At 40.1% G+C, this 21590-nt stretch overlaps 2 protein-coding genes across 4 annotated transcripts in view; both read right to left on the reverse strand.

Annotated features, from left to right (window-relative positions):
* Window positions 1–19799, reverse strand: part of Rock1 (Rho associated coiled-coil containing protein kinase 1) — a 121465-nt gene extending 101666 nt beyond the window's left edge. For 2 of the 3 annotated variants that reach the window (XM_021150215.2, XM_029472235.1), the window contains exon 1: window positions 18778–19799. In XM_021150215.2, coding sequence (XP_021005874.2) covers window positions 18778–18870 — 93 coding nt within the window. In that variant the 5' untranslated portion in view covers window positions 18871–19799. The remainder of the gene's footprint in view (window positions 1–18777) is intronic. The other variant, XM_029472234.1, reaches the window with a different exon arrangement.
* The window catches only part of LOC110285107 (high mobility group protein B3-like), a 45944-nt gene continuing 43911 nt past the window's right edge, over window positions 19558–21590 (reverse strand). The window contains 2 exon segments of the mRNA XM_029472166.1: window positions 19558–19687; window positions 19750–20038. Of these exon segments, the coding sequence (XP_029328026.1) occupies window positions 19558–19687; window positions 19750–20038 (419 nt within the window).

Genomic DNA, 21590 nt, shown 5'->3' on the forward strand with positions numbered 1-21590 from the left:
GATGTCCCTCAACAGAGGAATGGATACAGAAAATGTGGTACATTTACACAATGGAGTACTACTCAGCTATTAAAAACAATGAATTTATGAAATTCTTGGGCAAATGGATGTATCTAGAGGATATCATCCTGAGTGAGGTAACCCAATCACAAAAGAAGTAACTTGATATGAACTCACTGTTAAGTGAATATTAGCCCAGAAACCTAGAATACCCAAGATACAACTTCCAAAACACAAGAAAATCAAGGAGGAAGACCAACTCGTGGATACTTCATTCCTCCCTAGAACCGGGAATAAAATATCCATGGAAGGAGTTGCAGAGACAAAATTTAGAGCTAAGACAAAAGGATGGACCATCCAGAGACTGCCCCACCGGGGATCCATCCCATAATCAGCCACCAAATGCAGACACTATTGCATACACCAGCAAGATTTTGCTGAAAGAACCCTGATATAGCTGTCTCCTGTGAGGCTTTGCCAGTGCCTAGCAAATACAGAAGTGGATGAAAACAGTCATCTATAATATGGCACACAGGGCCCTCAATGTAGGAGCTAGAGAAAGTACCCAAGAGCTGAAGGTGTCTGCAACCCTATAGGTGGAACAACAATATGAACTAATCAGTACCCCCAGAACTCGTGTCTTTAGCTGCATATGTAGCAGAAGATGGCCTAGTCGGCCATCACAGGGAAGAGGCCCCTTGTTAACGCAAACTTTATATGCCCCAACGTAGGGGAAAGCCAGGGCCAAGAAGTGGGAGTGAGTGGGTAGGGGGGCAGGGTGGGAGGGGGGAGAGTATAGGGGACTTTTGGGATAGCATTTGAAATGTAAATGAAGAAAATACCTAATTAAAAAATAATAAAAATAGAATGATATATTTAAAACAATTAGAGATTATTCCAAAGATATGAGACTTAAAAAAGTATTTAAAAAGGAAACCTGGCCAGATAGCTCATGCATAAAGGCACTTAATACCAAGAGTGACATCAGAGTTCAACCTAAATGATCCAAGTGATGGAAGGATAAAAATGATTACCAGAAGTTGGCTTATGACCTCCACACATGTGCTGAGTCATGGCACACACCCACACATAATTAAAAACAAATTTAAAAAGTGTAATTTTAGAAAGATTTTCTAACCACTATAATTCAATGCTATGAACAGCCTAATTCTGGCATTTGGAAGATGGAGCAGTAAGATCAGAAGTCCAAGACTAGCCTCTGCTCCCCTCAAGGGAATTCAAGATCAGGGTCTAGAGAAATGGCCCACTCATCAAGAACATCACTGTCCCTGCAGAAGTGTTGGATCTAGTTCCTAGAAGTCACATGGTGGTTCACAACTACTTGTAACCAGTTCCAAAGCATATAATACCATCTTCTGACCTCTGTAGGCTCTTGCACATATGTGCTGTACATACATATACATACTCTCAGGCACATATATACACATTAAATTGTTTTTGGTTTTATTTTGGTTTTTCAAGACAAGAGTTCTTCTATGTAGCTCTGGCTGTCCTGAACTTGCTCTGTAGACCAGGCTGGCCTCAAACTCAGAAATCTGCCTGCCTCTGCCTCCCAAATTCTGGAATTTAAGGCATGTGCCACCACCATCCGGCTTTTTAATGACTATTTCATTTTTATTCTATGTGCACTGGTGTTTTATCTGCATGTATGTCTCTGTAAGAGTGTTAAATCCCATGATCTGGAGTTATAGTGTAGGGATTTGTTTTTGGGGGGGGGGGATATTTGTTTTGTTTAACTCAAATCTGTTCAAGGCTACATGAGACCTTATCTCACAAACAAAACAAAGAACTTTTTTATTTCTCCCCCCCAAAAACAGGTTTGTTTGTTTTTCTTTTTTTCTGTGTAACCATGATTTGCTCTGTAGACCAGGCTGGCCTTGGACTCACAGAGATCCACCTGCCTTCCCTAGTGCCTGTACCACCACAGCCTGGCTCAGAAAGTTTTTAGAGAGAAAAATCACATGGTTATGTTAACAGATACAGATAATGCATTTGAAAAAGTCCAATACTCACTCAAGAGAAATTCAGAAAACTATAGCTGACTTTCTCAACTTGTTAAAGCAGTCTTTAAAGCAAACGTCCACTCATACAAATTCACTCCTTCAAAGATCAAGAGTGATGAGACATTTCAAATATCAGTTTTGAAACTTGTGGCCAGTTCAATAATAATGGGAATTAAAAACACATAGACTGAAAAAGAATTAAGCTATTCACATTTACAGGTGACCCCAAACAACATAGAACCAGTGGTCACAAAAGATTAACATGCAAAACCTAACTGTATTTCTAAATGTTAACAATAAACACTTGAAAATACCATTTATTGTACATCTGCTCACACAAGAAGGGACTACTTTAGTATTAAAAAAATCTGACAGGCAAGAGTGTAAGAGGACTAAGGTACAACTCTACTCCAAGAGGATCTCTGGCCTCAGAGGGCATTACATGACAAACATACATACACATATAAATACCCACATACATTTTTTTTTTTCGAGACAGGGTTTCTCTGTGTAGCCCTGGCTGTCCTGGAACTAACTGTGTAGATCAGGCTGGCCTCGAACTCAGAAATCCACCTGCCTCTGCCTCCCAAGAGCTGGGATTAAAGGCGTGCGCCACCACGCCCGGCTATACATTTTTTTTTTAAGGTTAACTTTTTAAAAAAAAATTTTTTAAAACTAACAAAACATATACAGGTTCATTCTAAAAATCACAAAACACGATCAGAATAAATGTTTAAATAAATAAATGAGAATAATAAATATGGTGTTCATAAATCAAAAAAGAAACAGCCCTCAATGCTCCCAAAATAGTAATCACTATAGATCTACTGTAATTTCTACAAAATCCTAACAAGTATTTTCACAGTGATGGTCACATTTTTAAAGTAATATAGAAAGGCAGAGAACCATAAAATAGCAATACAATTTTGAAACCACTTTAATAAGTTTAATAAGGCTTATTGCATAGCCATAATAAGATCCTATACTATTCATAGAGGGACAAAGCTGTAAAACAGACTGGGGTTGGGGGAACATCAGAAAAAGACCAATAAAGCATAACCAAATCATTTTGCAGAAAAGCTATTCAATGTATGACTGATACATCCACAGGAAAAATAAACTTAAACTTCAAGTATTACATCAACTCACTGATATAAATGTTAAGTTAAACCTTTAAAGAAACTAAGGTAAAATCTTTGAGATATGGAGACATCTCAGACATCACGAAAAGTATGACCCACTGAATGAAAAAACAAAACTAATACCAGTCTTAATCAAAATGAACACTGCCCTTCCAAACACCCCGGGTAAGGGGTTAAAGAAGGGGTTAAAGAAGCAATTTGAAGCTGGAGCAGAGGTTTCTGCCTTTAACCCCCCCGCACTCGAAGACAGAGGCAGGCAGATCTCTGGAAGTTCAAGGCTAACCTGGTCTACAGACTGAGTTCGAGGGCAGCCAAAGCTACACTGAGAAACCCTAACTCGGGGGGGGGGGGTGATTTAAAGGAGGACATGGGAAGGGAGGAGTTTTATTTAGGGAGAGGGGAGATAAATAAAGAAAAATAAAGGAAGGGGTAAAATAAAAACAAAATAGAAAAGAAAAAAGGAGGATAAAATTAAAACACATTTTACTATTATGAAGCTGTCTGAAAAGGAAGTCTTAAGGAATCATATCTATATACCTAAAATTACATATAATACATGTAAGTCTGTATCTACATAGTTTAAATAAAAATTTCCCATCGGGAATGAAAATGTTCCCCACAAAATCCATAGATTTAAAACCCCCCAGTAGCAGCCCCCTTTTGTTCATCAGGGTTGTCCAAGAAACTCCCAAAACATAAACTACTGCTGTTGCCTTTGGTTGCCTTCCAGAGGTTCAAGGTTAGTCCCTACTGCTGAAAATACCATGTACTTCAAACACAAGACCCAATGGATCCTGGTTTGTTCTGACCCAAAAGCCTCAACCCTGAGGACTAACTCGTTATCAGAAGGAGCCACAGAAGATTCCAAAGGAGAGAAGCAACAACTGAGTCCCACTCAGCTGTGTTGGCTATAACCCAGCATGGCACAATAACCTGAAGGATGCAATAGTGGCATGCATACCTTGGTGGTAACCAACTATTCTGTATCTGAACTTAAATTATGCTCAACAAGAAGAAAACAATGCCTGGCACTGGAATCCTAGCCAACTACTTGGGGATCTTGGGAGGAGAACCTATAACCTCTACTTTACTAAATCATCCTAATTCCTAGCTATATTTTAAATATTTATCCTTACATCCACAAATAAGAATAGGTCTCACTGTCCCCATCCCCCATCCTGTAGGCAGGCAAGCCTGTAAGGCATCTTCTTGATTAATGATTGATGTTGGAAGGCCCAACCCACTGTGGGCAGTACTATCCCTGGTAGTCCTGGGAAATATAAGCACTGTATCTAAAAATGAGTTTAGAAATAGAAAGCAAGCCAGTAAGTAAATGACCTTCATGGCCTCTGCTTTAGTTCCTGCCTTAAGTTACTGTTCTGTTCTGACTTCCCTCAATGAAATAAGCCTTCTAAGCTGAAATAAACCCTTTCCTTTTCAAGTTGCTTTTGGTAATAGTGCTTTATCACAGCAATAGAAAGCAAACTACAGTACTCCCTATCTTATTTTACCTAAACTTGGTTAACATTTTACTATTATTTAATACTGAATGATAAGCATGACGGTGTCATTAATCATCAGTCCATAACTATTCACCATTATTCTTCAGAACCTAGCATACACTACAAATATACTGTCTAGCATACACTATAGAAGTGTGTGTGTGTAGGGGGGAGGGGGAGTCCTGTGTATATACACATATGGGTGTTTAAAGGTCTATTTGCTTGCCCAGGAAAAACTGCAGGACTGACCATGCTGGTACTCATCATCAGGCATTTTACTAGGAAACCATGATCATCCTGGATTTGAATCTGCAGGATAAATAATGTATATAATACCTCTTCAACAATAACAGTCTTGATACACAGTATCAGAAAAACAAATGATGTCAAGAAACCACACCAAGGAAAATTATCACTCAATATAACAGAAAATTCATCCACAGAGTGGTCAAAGGAGAGTGATGGCAGATTTCCCAAGCCTACATACACTCAAGAAGACAAGTTCTGCAGACAGTAAAATTACACATATGGATTATCAGGTAGTCTGCAAACATCCACATTCCAATCTTTGCTACTTTCTACATCAAATTCACAGTAGTGAATATCACCTTGATATCAACTATTTGAAAACCAAGAACACAGATTAAGTAGTTGAGCCTCATCACATTCCTCCAATTCTGCTTGCTAAATACCCATAATAAAAATTCTGCAAGTTACCGAAATGTCAAGATGAGCTGTGTCCACACCCAACACTGTATCTCCTTGAAACTTTTCTATCTGTAAAATAGTTTTATTGGATGGAGCTCTAATTCCTTGATGTCCTCCTCAAAAAAACACAAAACAATAAAATGGGCTGCTTTGTACTGAGTCAATGCACTGGAGACAACACACATATTCCAGGCACATGGGATTTTCAGTAATTATACAGACAAGACAGCTATTTGCTTCTCTAAAATGTTCCAGGCATGGCCACTGTCTCTCTTCCACTAGATTCTCTCCTGCTGCTTCCACAGGCAGCTCAGTTCTCAGTAGACAATTATCTGATTCCCTGGAATACACATGGTAGGAAACAAATGACTCCTGCCAAAATGTCTTCTGACCCCTGCCCCACAACACACACCCATATACATAATAACATGAGCACACAAACAAAAAGTAAAATGTAAAAATCAAATCTATCTACTTCCTTTGGATCCTGTATCAAATTTGATTCTTAGAACAAAACGAAACAAACCATTCTTTTCTGCCAACAGAATATGCTAATCCTTGCCAACATATCTGAGTAATTTTCTCTTTTAAAAAGAGTATCTTCAATGGGGGGCGGGGGATTGGAGGGGGTCAAGACTTTTTCTATTAATTCCTACTTAGTTTTGCTTTGATTTCCTACCAGCAGTTTCCCAAAACAGAGGCAGGAGGCATTATCTCTAGGAACTCATACATACATTCACCTAAACCCTACTAAGAATACCCTACTGTCACTGCTAGTTCTCATGGTAAGTGTATTTGGTTCTGAAGTAGTTGAACCAAGCATTTGGAGAAATCCTGCAACATGTCATCCAAAAACAGTGATCACAGCAAAGCAGCATTAAAGATCCCAGTTTTCAATCCCGTCCTTGGAACTAATTAGAAATACTCTGTCAAAAGAGAAAGGAAGTAACAAGCCTGTTGTTTTCACTAAGATAATAATCTAAAATTCTAAGAGATATATGAGGTTACTAACTTCTACTCAGTAAGATGGACTGGAGATGCATCTGAATAGGGTACCACCAGAAGGCCAGTGAGCAACCCGCAACAGCAAGATAAACTCCCACAGGTAAAAACCCTTTGCAGCTACACCACTGCTCTTATGAGGTTTTAAACACTGCTATGAAAACATCCAAAGCTTATCTCATATTCTCATCACAACCTATTAAGTACATTCTTCTTAATTCCATTGTATAGACTGGGAAAGTGGTCAAAGACACTCTGGTATTCTGGGCAGTGGTGTTTTCATGTATGAGTAAAATCAGTCTGATGAGAAAGAAATGATGCCAATATAAAGAGAGTGAGTGAGAGAAGAAAAAGAGCTATTGAATCTTCACATTTAATCAGATAAGTTTTCTCTGAATCTATAAATTCATTTTGCATGCAAAAATTTAAGCTGGGTTGTATCACCTACAAACTAATTCAGAAATAAGTGTGTGAAAGATAATTATTTACAACCCACAGATATTAATAAAATACATACTCAAAATTTGGTTGAGATCCCAGAAAATTCTCATTAAAGGTAAAGATAGCACACAAAACAGATACATACAAGACAGCTATATAGATGAATTCTAAACCATACAAAAGGGTTTGATACAGTAAGAGCTCAAAACATAAAAATCCAACACAGTTATGAAGAGATTATTATGAGTTGAGATTATAAAGATGAAAAAAGTGGTAAAAGAACTCAAGGCAAGAAAAAGGCCTTGGAAATACATGAGCAGAATAGTAAAAACAAGTGAAATACTATAGAAAAGTCTAGGTCTGTTCTGGGGAATGGTGTAAATGAAGACAAAGGAAACATGTAGGACTGAGATTAAGAAAAAATACAGTAGTGATTACAACTAGAAAACTGCTAGACTAGCCCATTAGTCTAAAAAGGTTAAAATTTGGACTTTTGAGATGGAGGAAACAACAGAAAGCAAAGATCATAGTCAAGGAACATTTTAAAGTTAAGTATCCAGCCAGTGTGGTGGCACAACCCCTTAATCCCACTACTCAGAAGGCAGAGGCAGGCAGCTTAGAGCTCTGTGACCCCTGACTTAGCCTGGTCTCTAAAGACCACAGAAAAGTAAATGTTGACACCAGTTTATTTCATCTGCATAATTAAAATCTAGAAAGTATTATGATCCTTAATCCTCAGGTACATAGATAAAATTACCTAAATAAGTTAGATAATTTGCCCAATACCATAACTAGATAAAAAGCTAAACTGTTGAATGGGGAGGGGAGGTAGATAAGAATTCACTTGATCAAGACAAAAAATAAAGATATATAAGAGCATGGATGATGACAACGATAGCTAGTAACGACTCTGTATCAGGAACTGCATAAGCACTAACATTCCTAGGAATTCCAGGAAAAACCATGCTTACTCCTACTTGAGGATGGTGTGCTTGAATCTTACAACTCGGAAGAGATGGGCCCAAATCATCAGGCTAGTAAGTGGCTAACTTGGTTGGTTTCAGAACTAGTCCTACCCAACTCATGCCCTTACCCACTGTACAACTATGAGTCTACTACCACCAAGTCATAGAGACAGAAGTAGGATGAGATGAGTAATCCCTTATACTCTTTTTACTATGACTTTTACTATAAAAGGGGACTAAGATTATTAGTATATAAAAATCCTTAAAATGTAGGGGGAAAAGTTGTAAAGCTAGACAAAAATAAGTAGAATTTCAAAGTTCATAACAATATGAAAAGATAGGTCTGGAGAGATAATGGCTCAGCACATAAGAACACTTGCTGAAGACCCTGGTTCAGTTCCCAGCACCCACATGGTCACTCACAACCATGTCTAACTCCAGTTTCAGAGAACCAACCTCTAACCATGGAGGACACCAGACATGCAAGTGGTACATATGTATACATGTAGGCAAAACACACATATAAGTAACATACATACATATATATATATATATACACACATATATGTATGTATGTATGTATATGTGTATATCAATACATATATACATACACACACACACACACACACATATATATATATAACTTTACTTGTAAGAGAAAAGGAAATTAAAAATCACACTAAGATACTACTTCTTAACCTAATTAAAGCTGGAAAGTGTTACTACTATTGGTAAGGACAATTACTATGGGAATAGTATCATTCCTAAAAGACAGAACCAGAAAATAATGAGCAAAATTACGTATCTATATACCTTCAATGGTGCAATCTTACCTCTAGAAATCAACTTAAAGACACTCTGGATTATGAGACTAAACCCTTCCTCATGCTATAACATGCAGAAGAAATCTTCTGAGGGAGTAGAAGATGGATCTTCATCCATCACACAATGGAAAGAGCACTATTCCAGCAGCATCCATTCTTGTTTAAGCCTTCCATTGTTAACAGCTTTGAGGTAAATTTATAGATACCAATACTGAATTTATAGCATAAACAGGATAAAACATGATCATATGTTTTATGCACATAAATAAAAGAATGGTTTGTTCTTGTCCACAAGAATTTGAAGTTGGAAGTCAAACACACTGTATTCTAAATAAAGGTTTTTAATATTCTCTAACTCTCACTCAAACTGTTGAGCAATTTAGAACTATTAGTCTATCCTAACTATTTAATATAGCATGGAATAAATGATTCAAATTGTCAATCAACAAGTGATCAACTAATACTTCTGTCAGTAATGAATTTGAGTTCAGTAAAGTTGCACAAGCCCAAGTGTATGTGTGCCTGTGTGTGTGTGTGTGTGTGTAACAATGGTAAAACTATGAACTCATATACAATATTACTAACAGCAAAAACTTAACATACTATTCACAGATATGAGACTGAAGAAACAATATTAACATCCACAAAGTAGGGTACTACTCAACTACAAAAAAGAATGATTTCCATTTCACAGTTCAATATATTTGAGTCAGAAAAGGGTAGAAATATGAATATAAACATACATACACGTAGTCCATGTCTATCTGTCTTTATTTATAAAAAGAAATACTAAAATAAAAATTTTAAAGCACAAAAATAGAAGGCTAAGGATATAGTTTGGCAGTTAAGAGTACTTCCAGGGGACCCAGGCTGACTCCTAGCACCCACACAGTGGCTCACAACTATATATAACTCTATTTCCAGAGAATCCAACACCCTCTGGTCTTCATGAACACCATGCATGCATACAGTGCACAGATATAAATACAAGTAAAACACACATATAAAATAAAAATAAATCTAAAATCTTTTTTCACATAAAGCTAAAGCATAAAGATAAGAAAGGAAAACAACAGTATAGAGATGACATATACAAATGAGAATTTATCAACTATACATTGAAATGCGGGGAGGGGGTAAAATGGAAGAAAATAAATTCCTAAATATCAAAAACAACTTGCATTGAAATAACTCAAATTAACAGTAAGCTGTTTAAAGTTCAAAAATAAAATATTACAAAGGTCTATTGACCAAATAAGGTCAAGAAACAACTACAGGCCAGTAGCAATGATAATTCAAAACATCATCAAAAAGAAATTTTCTTGGACTAATAGTTAACTTTGAAGCCCAGGACAAAAAAACCCTGCAAAATGAGCCTAAGCATCTTATGGCAAAAACAAGGGTTCTGTCAAAAACTACTAGGACCACATAAATATGAGAACTAACATCAAGAGACTATTAGTCAAAAAATAGGTCAAACTGTCCAGGTAGCTGGATTGCTCTTCAGGGAAAGATGCTCACCACTAAGCCTAGTAACCTGTGTTTCATCCATGCAACCCAGATAATAGAAGGAAAAAGCTAGTCCTAGCAGCTTTTCAGGTAATGAAAGACTACAGGAGACTTTAGGGATGAGTAGAAGGCCAGGAGACATGCCCTGGACTCCTTTATTGCCAACTGCTGTATCAAAACGCTTGTTTCAACTTAGAACATGTGAGCCCTTTCCATGAAGCTTCCTTCTCCAGTCTCTTTTTTCATCCCTTCAGACCCTATGACAGTGGCAGGTAGTCCCAAGGGTACTACATAATCACCTCACTGAAAGGTTTCCTTGAGTATTATCTTACTTTTATAACAGTTTGTCTGTGCCAAGCCTCTCACAGCAAGGCTCGAAAAATACCTTCCTCTGCAAAGTAGCAATTAAAAGTGGAAACATTCATCCTTTGTATCATGAACTGTATTCAAGGTGAACAGCCACAGGTAATGACAAGTTCTTCTCTCAACAGAATTAGTTAATAAATGTGAAAGGAATATTAAAATTAGACATGCTTCTTGCTGTTATACAAAAGAAAACAGGCACATCTATGGAAGAATTTACTAAAAAGTCCAACATAGTTAAAACAAGATTTCTCATTTATCAATTTATCCAAGAAATATGGTAGGTATAGGAATAGAAAAATTTAGATAGTAAAACAGATATATAGTATCACTGCCCTGGTCTCTTAAAAAAGATATCAAATGACAGGTGAGAAGTTGAGATAAGGAGATTCTACATTTAAAGACATTTAAAAGTCCAAAGAAACAAAAAAAACAGTAACATCCCCAGGGGGCAATGGGAAAAAGAGATGCCTTGTTGGTAGTTGTGTTCTTCTACCAGCTGGGCAGATGGCAGTCCTTTGTTCATGCCTGGCTTGGTGGCCAAAGCTATGTTATGCCTACAACTCATAAAAAATCAAATCAAATCCAGGCAGCACAGCACCAGAAGAGGAAGCCAAGAGACCTGCAGGCTACCATGCCACCCATAGACCTGCCCTCCAGCACATGGCACATGCAGCAAGTGGTGAATGGAATGGAGAATGTCACCCAGGGGCCCACCAGCTATGTGGCCAGTCTGGGCCAGGCAGGATCCACCACAACATGTGAGTATGTGGTGGGTGGTCCGATGGGAAAGAGCAGCTTAAGTATTAATGAAGAGAGATGGAATTGGGACTCAAAGGTAGAGAGGAATAGCCTCTTGTATGAGTGGCCAGTCCCACCATCTGGAGAACTGATGAGATCCCAGCCTGAGCTGCCACTGGGAGCCATGTCTGAGTCCATGGGTATGCAGTAACAGGGGCCACTGTCAGCGACCATGGCTCATATTACCACTAGGGAACATGGGGCTGTCTCTGGTCAGGACAGCCACTGGGGACAATGTGAATGTCCAGGGGCTGTGCATAACTGACCCTATTTCTCACTGAATGTGACGCTTGGGAGAGCTGGCCCCATCTCTCACTTGAGGCCAGCATCTTGCCCAGGCAGCACAGTGGAACTAGCAAGGTGGTGGGGGTAAGCCAGCCCTGAGGACTTGAGTCTGGGAGAACTGACCCCAACACTTGCCTGCTGTGGGATGGCATAGGTGCAGAGGTACAGTGGTGATGCTCCCTCCTACTGCCATCCCTTGACAGATCTGGCAGTCAGTCAGGAAAGCTGCCCACGGGGTCATGAACTTGAGAGAGCAAGCCCTGCCCCTCACCAGCCACAGCACTTGCTAAGTGGACCCTGTACCTCGTCTTAGCAGCACAATAGAACTGGTCCTGGTGGCAGGGTGCAGGTGAGCAGACCCTGAGCATGAGGAAAGGAGAGCTGGCTCGGCCAACCTCTGCTGTGAGGTAGCTCTGGGGGGATGGCCCCCACCTCCTCGCCCTTGCCACCTAAGGCAGGGGGGTGAGGTGGCCCTGCCCCTCATGGTTGTAGCACTTGAGAGAGTGGTACACCTTGCCTGAGCCCTGGTTGAAAAGAACAGGGAGCCAGGCCTGAGGACAAAGTGAGGGAGAGCTGGCCCTGCCACCCCTCTGCCATGAGGTAGCCTGGGACAGGGAAATGTTCTCTGTTCCTTTGCCCCTTGCAACCTGAGGTAGTCAGTAGAGCAGACCCTGCTGCAGCACTTAGAAGAGCAGGCCTGCATCTTGCCTGGGCAGCATAGTAGGGCTAGCCCTGGTGGAGGGGGCACAAGTGAACCATCCCTGAGGAAGAAAAGGCAAGGGAGCTCGTCCCATCACTCATCTGCTGTGAGGTGGCGGTAATACCCTCTTCCTCACCCCCCCCACCACCACCACCACCTGCAGTAACTGGAAGAGCTGGCCCTATGGTCATGAAAGCAACAGAGCTAGCCTGGTACCTCACCTGGGCATCACAGTGGAGCTGGCCTTGAGGAAAAAGGCATGGGTGAGCCAGCCCAGGGGGTGTGAGAACAGGAAAGCTGGCCCAGCCCCTCACAAGTTGCAGAATTTGGGAGAGTGGGTCGTGCACCATGGCAGCACAGTGGAACTGCCAAGGCATAGGAATAGGCAAGCCAGCCCAAGAGCATGATAGCAAGAGAGCTGTGCTGCAGAGCCTGCCCTGTGGTGCAGATAAGAGAGCTGGTGGACTGACCAGTTAATTCTGCTACCACCCAGGCCCAGATCCAGGGCTCTGACTTGGTCTACTCCCAAAACTCTATCATCTGCAAATGGCTGGGATGCATGAAAGGGCAGGTCCTGCTATTCCAAAGCTGCAAGATCTCCATGATTCAGGGCAACAACAGGATAACCATGAGGAGTCCCAATAATGATCCAATATTGATGGTGTCACAAAAGCTAAAGATCTTGAACCAGACCAATGACTCACTGCAAGGAACAACTGCAAGTGAAGACGTGTAGACAGAGGGATATACTATGGGACACACTGTGACATACTACAGCTTCCATGATGAGATGTTTTCTATGCTTTGTTATTGTTGTTGTGTGTATGTGTGTGTGTTTTATTTTTTGGGAGGACGTTGCAAGGTCAAAGAAAAAGGACATGGAGAGATAAGGACTGGGGTACATTATATGAAACTCACAATTAATAAAAAGTTAAAAAAATAAAATCTATTTTAGATATTCAGAAATTTGAACATAAATTGGAAACTAATGATAACATCAAATGTTTGCGTTAGATATAATTCACTGTGGTTATAAAAACATGTCCTTTGTTTTTTAAAAGATACTATAGCATCTTAAGAATGAAATAATAAAGCATCACAAAAGTCTAAGAAATACAAACTCTGGGCAATAGGGGTACATTATCTTACTTCTGTATGTTTGAAACTTTTCATTATAAATTACCAAAGTTCCTCAAATGAATCTAATTTATAAAATCCAGACTCATATGAAAATTATATACTCAGACAGCTTTACCACAAGTCTTTTTATACATCCCAAACCTTGAAATAGAAGCACAGTCACATATACCCTACCTCCCCTTCAAGCCTCACCAACACTATCTAAGTGTGGTCGATATTAACCCTTTCCCTACAATTACCAATTCCATGAAAGCAGGACCCATTTTTTTTTAAACTCACCATGATGCCCCCATTGTCTTTTAGAGTTCCAAGCAGAGTATATATTAAACAAATATTGTTGAGTGAATGAATGATAGAAGAGTTAACATTATCCACTGTTTCTAAGTTAGTGTAAGACAACAATTTGAGAAAGATTTCAATCTCTTGCCAAAAGTTAGTATAGGAAGTATTACTGCAGGTTAGCCAACCTTTTAAATTATGAAAAGAATAAAGATAACCTCTTGCCTCTCTACAATATCAGATCTTGAGTACCTAGCCTCGTACTAATCACTTAGCAATTATTAAGAAAATATGCTTTGTATTTTATAAATCCCAAACAGAAAAGGGCCACATATTAGAAAAGTAAAATATATACATATTTTATTCATCTGCTCAATGTGTGTGTGTGTTTGGTTTTGTTTGTTTTTAAGACAGGATCTCTAGTAGCCCAGATTAACCTTAAACTCACAATGTATCTGAGGATGACTGAATTCCTGATTCTCCTGCCTGTACCTTCTAAGTGTTGAGATTACAAGTTTGTATCATTACTCAGTGCTCACACATATAGTTCTTGGGGCCACCTTGAGCATCATAGTAAGAAGCTGTGGCTAGAGTAAGAATGCTCCCCATAGGCGCATAGAAGGGTTAGGAAGTGTAGCTTACTGGAGGAGATGTGTCACTGGGAGTGGATTTTGAGTTTTCAAAGCCCAAGCCAAGCCCAGTGTCTGTCTGTCTCTGTCTCCCAGTGTGTGTGTGTGTGTGTCTCTCTCTCTGTCTCTGTTCCTCTGCCCGCCCCCCTCTCTGCTTGCATATCAGGATGTGTCTCTCAGCTACATCTTGAATGTCATGCATGCTAGCCTCCAGAGCTCTCCGCCATGATGATTGTGAACTAAACCTCTGAAACTGTAAGCAAGTCCCCAATTAAATGCTTTCTTTTATAAAAATTGCCTTGGTCATGGTATCTCTTCAGAATAGAACAGTGACTAAGACAGAGTCCCATCTCTTGAAAACAAAACAAAACAAAACAAACAAAAAAGAATAAAGAAAAAGGTTTGGTCCTACTAACACTAGTAAAACCCACAACCTTGAAATCATGAGCACTAATGGGCACACAGCTATGAACAACAGTAGCCAAAAACTTCACAGCAAAATGTCCAGTTTAGTGAGAGATAGTAGTGATACTAACAACACAAATAATTTATTTTAGAATATAAGAAATTTGGGTTATAATATGATATTCAAGTAGAGATACCTAAAAGATAGTTGAATGTTTATGATTTAGAATAAATAGAATAAAGGGCAAATGAGATGGCTCAGTCAATGAACATGCTTACAGCACATGCCTGGCAACATGAGCTACTTCCCCAGTAACCACATAAAGGTAGACAAAAGAACCTACTCCAAAATGTGTCTTCCTACATCCAAATGGCAAGCACAGATACACAGATAGACACAATAAATATGTAAATAAGATGATTTATAGATAATGGAAAGAGTGGTAAGTAACTGATGCTTCAAGTTTGGAATTAATTGTCCATTATATTCATAGCAAAGAGAAAAAAATAAATCTGCAATGAAAATATGGGGAAGTCACTAGTTAAAAATACAGAAAAAGAGAATTTCATGAAAAAAAAAAAAAATGAAAACCAGCATCCAAATTTTCACTTTACATTTGCCTTTCACATTCTGTTTAAGAAATATGGTTTCCTTCCCCATCATCCACCCACACATCTTACACTTCCCCAGACAGAAAACTGAAAAAAAAAAAAAAGAAAGTCATCCTCATGAAGAAATGACAGTCACTTACTAGTGTTTCTTCCAAGTAAACTGATAATGTTATTACTGCTCCAGGGGGAAAAAAAAGATTTTTTTTTCCTGAGTAAAATTAGATTGAAAGACAATTAGCAGCAAAGTTTGAAACTTTTCATTACTGAAGAGTGGATCTAGAAGCAAACAATCTCACAACATATTAATAATGAGATTTTAAAAGACTAGAATGACAAGTATTCCATGTGGCAAATATTATGAACATAGTATTAGCTAAATCAGTCAGCAAGGGTAAAAAAAAAATCTAGACAGAGGCTAGAGAGCTGCTAAGAGCTCTTTCTGCTCTTACAGAGGACATGGGTTTAGCTCTCAGTACTCAAATGGGTGACTCACAGCCACCAAGGAATCTGAGCCCTTCTTCTGGGCTCTGATTGCACCTATATGCACATGGCACACATAAATACAAAGCTAGAGAGGCAGCCACGGTGAAAGTATTAAACCTCCAATCCAAAACAGGTCCAACTCCACACAAAAAGGAAGTGCGGGGATCTGGTAAGTCGCTGTGAATAGTAGAGTAAGGTAATGAGTGAATGAATGAATGAATGAATGAATGCTCAATGATAAACATAAAATATTGTACAAAGAAAATTCATGCTAGACATTATGAAACTGGAAAATGGATTTGTTTCCAAAGAAAATTCCAATCTTTCAAGTTCAACGTGACCTGATAGTAAAATTTCAGTGGTCACCTTCAATAATGGAATTAAAAAAAAAAAAAAAATCAAGATTTTAAGATTAAAACAGAGAAAGTAATCAAATTAATTCTCCGAATGTTCCTTTAAAGTCTTGTGCTCCTGGGCTGAAGAGATGGCTCACTGGTTAAGAGCACTGACTGCTCTTCTGAAGGTCCTGAGTTCAAATCCCAGCAACCACATGGTGGCTCACAACCATCCGTAATGAAATCTGATGCTTCTTCTAGGGTGTCTGAAGACCGCTACAGTATACTTACATATATATAATAAATAAATAAATCTTAAAAAAAAAAAAAAAAGTCTTGTGCTCCTAACACCTAACTACCTTAGCATTGAGGACCTTGAGTGGTTGCTTCTTTGACTCTATCTATCACCTTTCGATCTCTCTCTAGGGGTATTCCTTTTCATTGTATCAGTTACAATTTGTAATCTATAGAAATGACTTCCAAGTCATGATTTGTTATTTTAAGTTAATTCCACATCTACAATAGTCTAGAGGACATTACCCCACACTCATCCCACTATCTTGTCAAATACAGCAAATTATCAGTAGGTCTATTCTCAAGCAATTCCCAAACTTTATTATTTTCACCATTCTTACTATTTATAACCCAGGCTCAACATTTTTGGAGTTGTTTGACTAATTAATGCCTCTCTGGTTCTCCTCAACTCAATCACATTCCATCAATTCTTCCCTCTTCATTTTCATGTCCTAGCTCAGGGTTCCAATTGAGTGAGGACTATTATAGTAATCTGAAAATTCTCCAATCTCACTTTATTCCCAGACTTTTTCCATACAAACCTATCTTACAAAGAACTAATGGATTAATTTTCTTCATTCATTCTGTGACAGCCCAATTACACTCAAATCCTCCAAATCTAACCCCATCCTTCCAACTTTACCTTGTTTCTTAAGCATGTCACAGCCAGTCATGGATGCCCATCCACCCTCTATCTGTTATCCTCAATTCAGTAGCCAGTTCATCATAAAGCACACGCTGGCACACTCTCAAATCACAGCCGTTTTTTTTCCCTTCAGTTTCTATTATATAGACAAGTGATTGATTGAAAGATACTGAATAATCATTTAGAATTATTCAGTTGTTTTCTCAATCTGTAAACTGTTTACTTGGTTTCTGTATATGTATATAAGAATGTTTCCCTAAGTGGATTCAACTCTCTAAAAAGTCCATGTAATATGTATTTATTTCCTTTGTACTCTCCACAGCTCTATCAGGTTCCTACTGAATGATACTGTAACAAAAGAGAAAACTAGCAATTAAAAAAAAAAAAAAAAAAAAAAAAAAGCAAGCTCCAAAACCCTCCTTATAATCTACTTCCTAATAGGAGGAGCAAAAGTAAAATCAGATGAGCAGACTGATGGTGGAGTGCTTGCCCAGCATGTGCGGGGCTCAACTGTCAGTACCACTAACAACAGTAATAAACCTAAGAACAACTTACGGAACTACTGAAAGACATATCAGACATGGAATACATTAGAAATGTACAGTTAAGTACGTTTAGAGCAATTCTGAAAGCTTTGAGGAGAAACCTTACATATTTAAAGTATAGGATAACAGAAATACACACTAATTTTAATTTACAAAATTTCCTGATTCAGTATGAGATTTTAAAATGTTATCTCTCTGAATGGCATTATTCTTTTTTTTTTTTGGCATTATTCTTAAATCTCCAAACTATTGAGTATACAAAGTTAATTCTCTATCTCATGTCCAGATACACAGAGAAATATGATTTTAGAGATCTTGTGATTTTGTTTAAAAACTAAAGGTATTAATATATAATTTTTAGTTGGTAGTAAATGGAAAAATTCCGTTGATAACTGTATTGGCAGTACTGAAATGCCCATTATTTACAAATAATTGTATTTGCTATCAACAACTGGGTAATTTTTATGGTAGGATTTTGGATTTTTGTGACCTAAAAACTTTAGAATGTTTTAAAGTGAAAACAATTAGTTTACTACCAGCAAAAAAAAACAGTTCTTAATATATGTGAAATATATTTCCTAACAGTGTTTTAAAAGCTACCAAACTTGTGTTGGCCTAAGATTAGTTGTCGTAGGTGTATGCATTTAACGTTCAACAGTTTCTTTAGCCTCAAGACACCTAAAATTTTATCTTAAAAATCATTTCCTCTGTATTAATTTTCCACTATCATTCCAAGTCTAAACTCCATAATTCTATAAATAGAAAGTAGATTTTTCAATCCTACTGTCAAACTAATCGGGGAGGTTAATACTAAGATTGTCTTTCAACAAGCTATACAATATAAACGTTGACATGTTGACGTTCTGATACGATGGCTGCAATCGTGGTTTCTAAGTACGCTCGGTGGACTGAGAAGCTGATTCAAAACCAGAAGTTCAGAGTAGCTAACATAGAATCACTGGAATTGCCAACAAACAAACAAACCAAGGTGGGGGGTTGAACTATGATATTTACTGGTGCTCCAAAATTCTTGCAAGAGAGAAATCTGGCATCTGCCCAAAACTATGCACACCTGAGACTCCTTGCAGTTAACTAGATTGCAACCAACCACCAAGGCGACCCAGAGAAAACAGCAGCACTCACCAGCAAACAATCTGAATTCACTTCCGATTTGGGATCCCGCAGCAGGTTGTCGATTTTTTCAAACCGAGTCTCAAAACTGTCCCCAGTCGACATGATGCTGCTACTTGTGACGATACCTTCTTACCCGCAGCGGAAAGCAAGTTCAACCAACTTCCTCCGCGGTGGGTTTGTAGCCGCAGGGCAGAGGAGCCGGAACCTCGGGGTCACCAGGTGCGCCCGGTTCCCCCTCGTCCCCCCTCACTGAGGGGACCTCTGCTCTCCAGACCCCAGGCTCGGTGTGACAGCGACCCGCAGCCGCTCGGACACCCAAAGTCGCATCCCACCCGGCAGCCCCTCGCGACAGCCGACAGCGCCGTCGCCAGCAGCCCGGTCGCTCCGGCGAGGCACCTCAGCCTAGCGGGCCCCGGCTGCCTTCGCCATGGCGGGGCCCAGTCCAGAGAAGGGCAGCGGCGGGAAGAGGGAGCGCAGCAGGGTGGAGACTCCCTCGGGGCAGCCAGGGAAGGCGAAGAGGAAAGGCGAAAGCGAAGGGTGGGTGAGGAGCTGCGCCAGCTGCCGCCGCCGCCGCCGCCGCCTGGGCCCCGGGCCGGCCCCGCTCCGCTCTGAGGCGCTAGAGGTGGTCTAGCCCTGCATCCCCGGTTCCACTCGGCCCGGCACTGATTAGCCTCGGCCAAGAGCTGCTCCCCACAGAACAGGCTCACTCTCCCATTTTCTGCGGCCGCTGCTGGGGTTGCTAACGCGGTGTCTGGCGGGGCAGGGCGAGGTCCGAGGCCCGATGAAGTCTCAGGGGAAGACCGGCTGCAGTGGGCCGGCGAGGAAGACGACCGTAGGGGCCGTGCGGCTGATGATGCGGGAACTTCTGGGAGGGGCCGCGGTCCGAGCTGGGAAAAGGGCGAGTCGCGGAGGCGAATGCCTGGGGGTGGGGCGAGGAGGGCTCAGAGGGACTAATATGTCCGCCTTCCTGTTCAAACAAACGGAGACCGCCGGCGCTCAGTGCGCATGCGCGGCGCGGGCGTTCGGAAGGGAGCGAGCTGGGCCTCGCGCACGCGCACGCAGGCGCCAGCCAGGGCGGGGCTGGCCGGGTCGCGACGGGGAGGAGGGAAGTGAGGCGGGGCCGTACGTAGGCGGGGCCTGGCAGGCTGGCCCCTGGGCGGAGTCGGAGACGAGCTGGAGGACGGAGGGGAGGGGACTTTTCCCAGCTTCTGGTGGCGGAGCTGGCAGGCGCCCGAGATTCGCTTCCTTTGGGCCTCTGGTCTGGAGAATTCTGACAAGAAAAGAAGGCGTTTGTTATCACTGAGATAATTACTTTTTGCGGGCTAGGAGGGTGCTTTTCTTCTGGTGGTACCAGAGAGTTATTTCAGCACCAGTGGAGTTTGGATTTTCCGGAGCACTCTGGTGGGTTTTTCTTGATGCCCACCACGCAGAATCTGTTTACGTGGGAAAATCACCACCACTCAGCGTTCCCAAGCTGAGTGTGTCAAGGGAGCCTTAAAATGTTGACTCTGGAAGACAGAATCATTAGAACTCAAAAAGTTTAATTAAGGAGGAAAAATTCATAGGAAAATCAATGTTTGTAAGCTATTTCTATTCGTTTCTCACAGCAACTTGTAGTTCTGTCCTGTCTGTGAGATTCTGCAACTTCAGGGCATTTAGTAAAATTTAAAATCGTGGTTTTTATTACAACTAAAGTGGGATATGAAAATAACGGGCATTTCCTAATTCAGTTTTTCACTGACTGTAGGGTGACAGGCTGAAAAAAGTTTCTGATTATGTTTTTCACTGCCTTCAGTAGGAGTCCAACCTGTATTTGATTCTAATCAACCCTTGGATTGGATCATAGATCAAGTGAAAGATTTCTGGTTGAACCTGTGTGGTTTCACCGCACGCTGGAAAATACTATAGATGAACCAAATGTCCCCATATTTAAAAAAGCAATGCATGGCGTCTGAACAGTACATCAGCAAGGGAGCCAGTTAGGAAAACACTGTATTATTGGAAAATTTTTATTCCTTCTTTTCATTTCATTAGTACAAGAAATGTTTAGCTATAAAGTCCACTGTGTAAATCAAGATAGGAAGTAAGTTTTCACAGAAAGTTATAGCCAAAATAAAAACCAGGGACAAACTTCAGGTATTTCATTAAATGCTTTTGCAATGACTTTTCTTGGCCCCAGTATTTTAAGTCAGTCATGTGAATTAGATTTATTTTTAAGCATAGGGCTTAAAATAATCTGGCAGTCTCCCTGAAATAAATTTCCTAAACCCTGCTTGTCCTTTATTTTATTACCATTTTTAGGTATTCTTGGGGTTTTTGGTTTTTGGGTTTCTTTTTTCCTCAGAGAACTGAACATTATGTTGTTTTCCATTTGGAAAAAAGTACAGGTAGTTAAGACAACAAGACACCAATAGAGATAAGTCGTTGGCAATGCTACTAAAAGTATGTGTGAAGTGTAACAAGGCTATTCTGATCATTGTAATATGCCATTACTAACATTAGATGTTTGTTTTTGACAGATCAGTTCTCCTAAATAGCCCAAACTACAGGTGAATGTCATGACACCAAGCTAAATTTATTTCTACATTATAAAGTGTCCAAGTGTAACAGAACCATGACATTAAAGTCTCCATCTTTAAAATGCTATTATGGACAGGAGGACTAGAGAAATGGCTTAATGGTTAAAGACTGCTTGTTTGCTGGGCAGTGGTGACACACTTCTTTAATCCCAGCACTTGGGAGGCAGAGGCAGGCAGATTTCTGAGTTCGAGGCTAGCCTGGTCTACAGTGTGAGTTCCAGGACAGCCAGAGCTACACAGAGA

Source organism: Mus caroli, chromosome 18, assembly GCF_900094665.2.
Source record: "Mus caroli chromosome 18, CAROLI_EIJ_v1.1, whole genome shotgun sequence".
Classification (NCBI taxonomy): domain Eukaryota; kingdom Metazoa; phylum Chordata; class Mammalia; order Rodentia; family Muridae; genus Mus; species Mus caroli.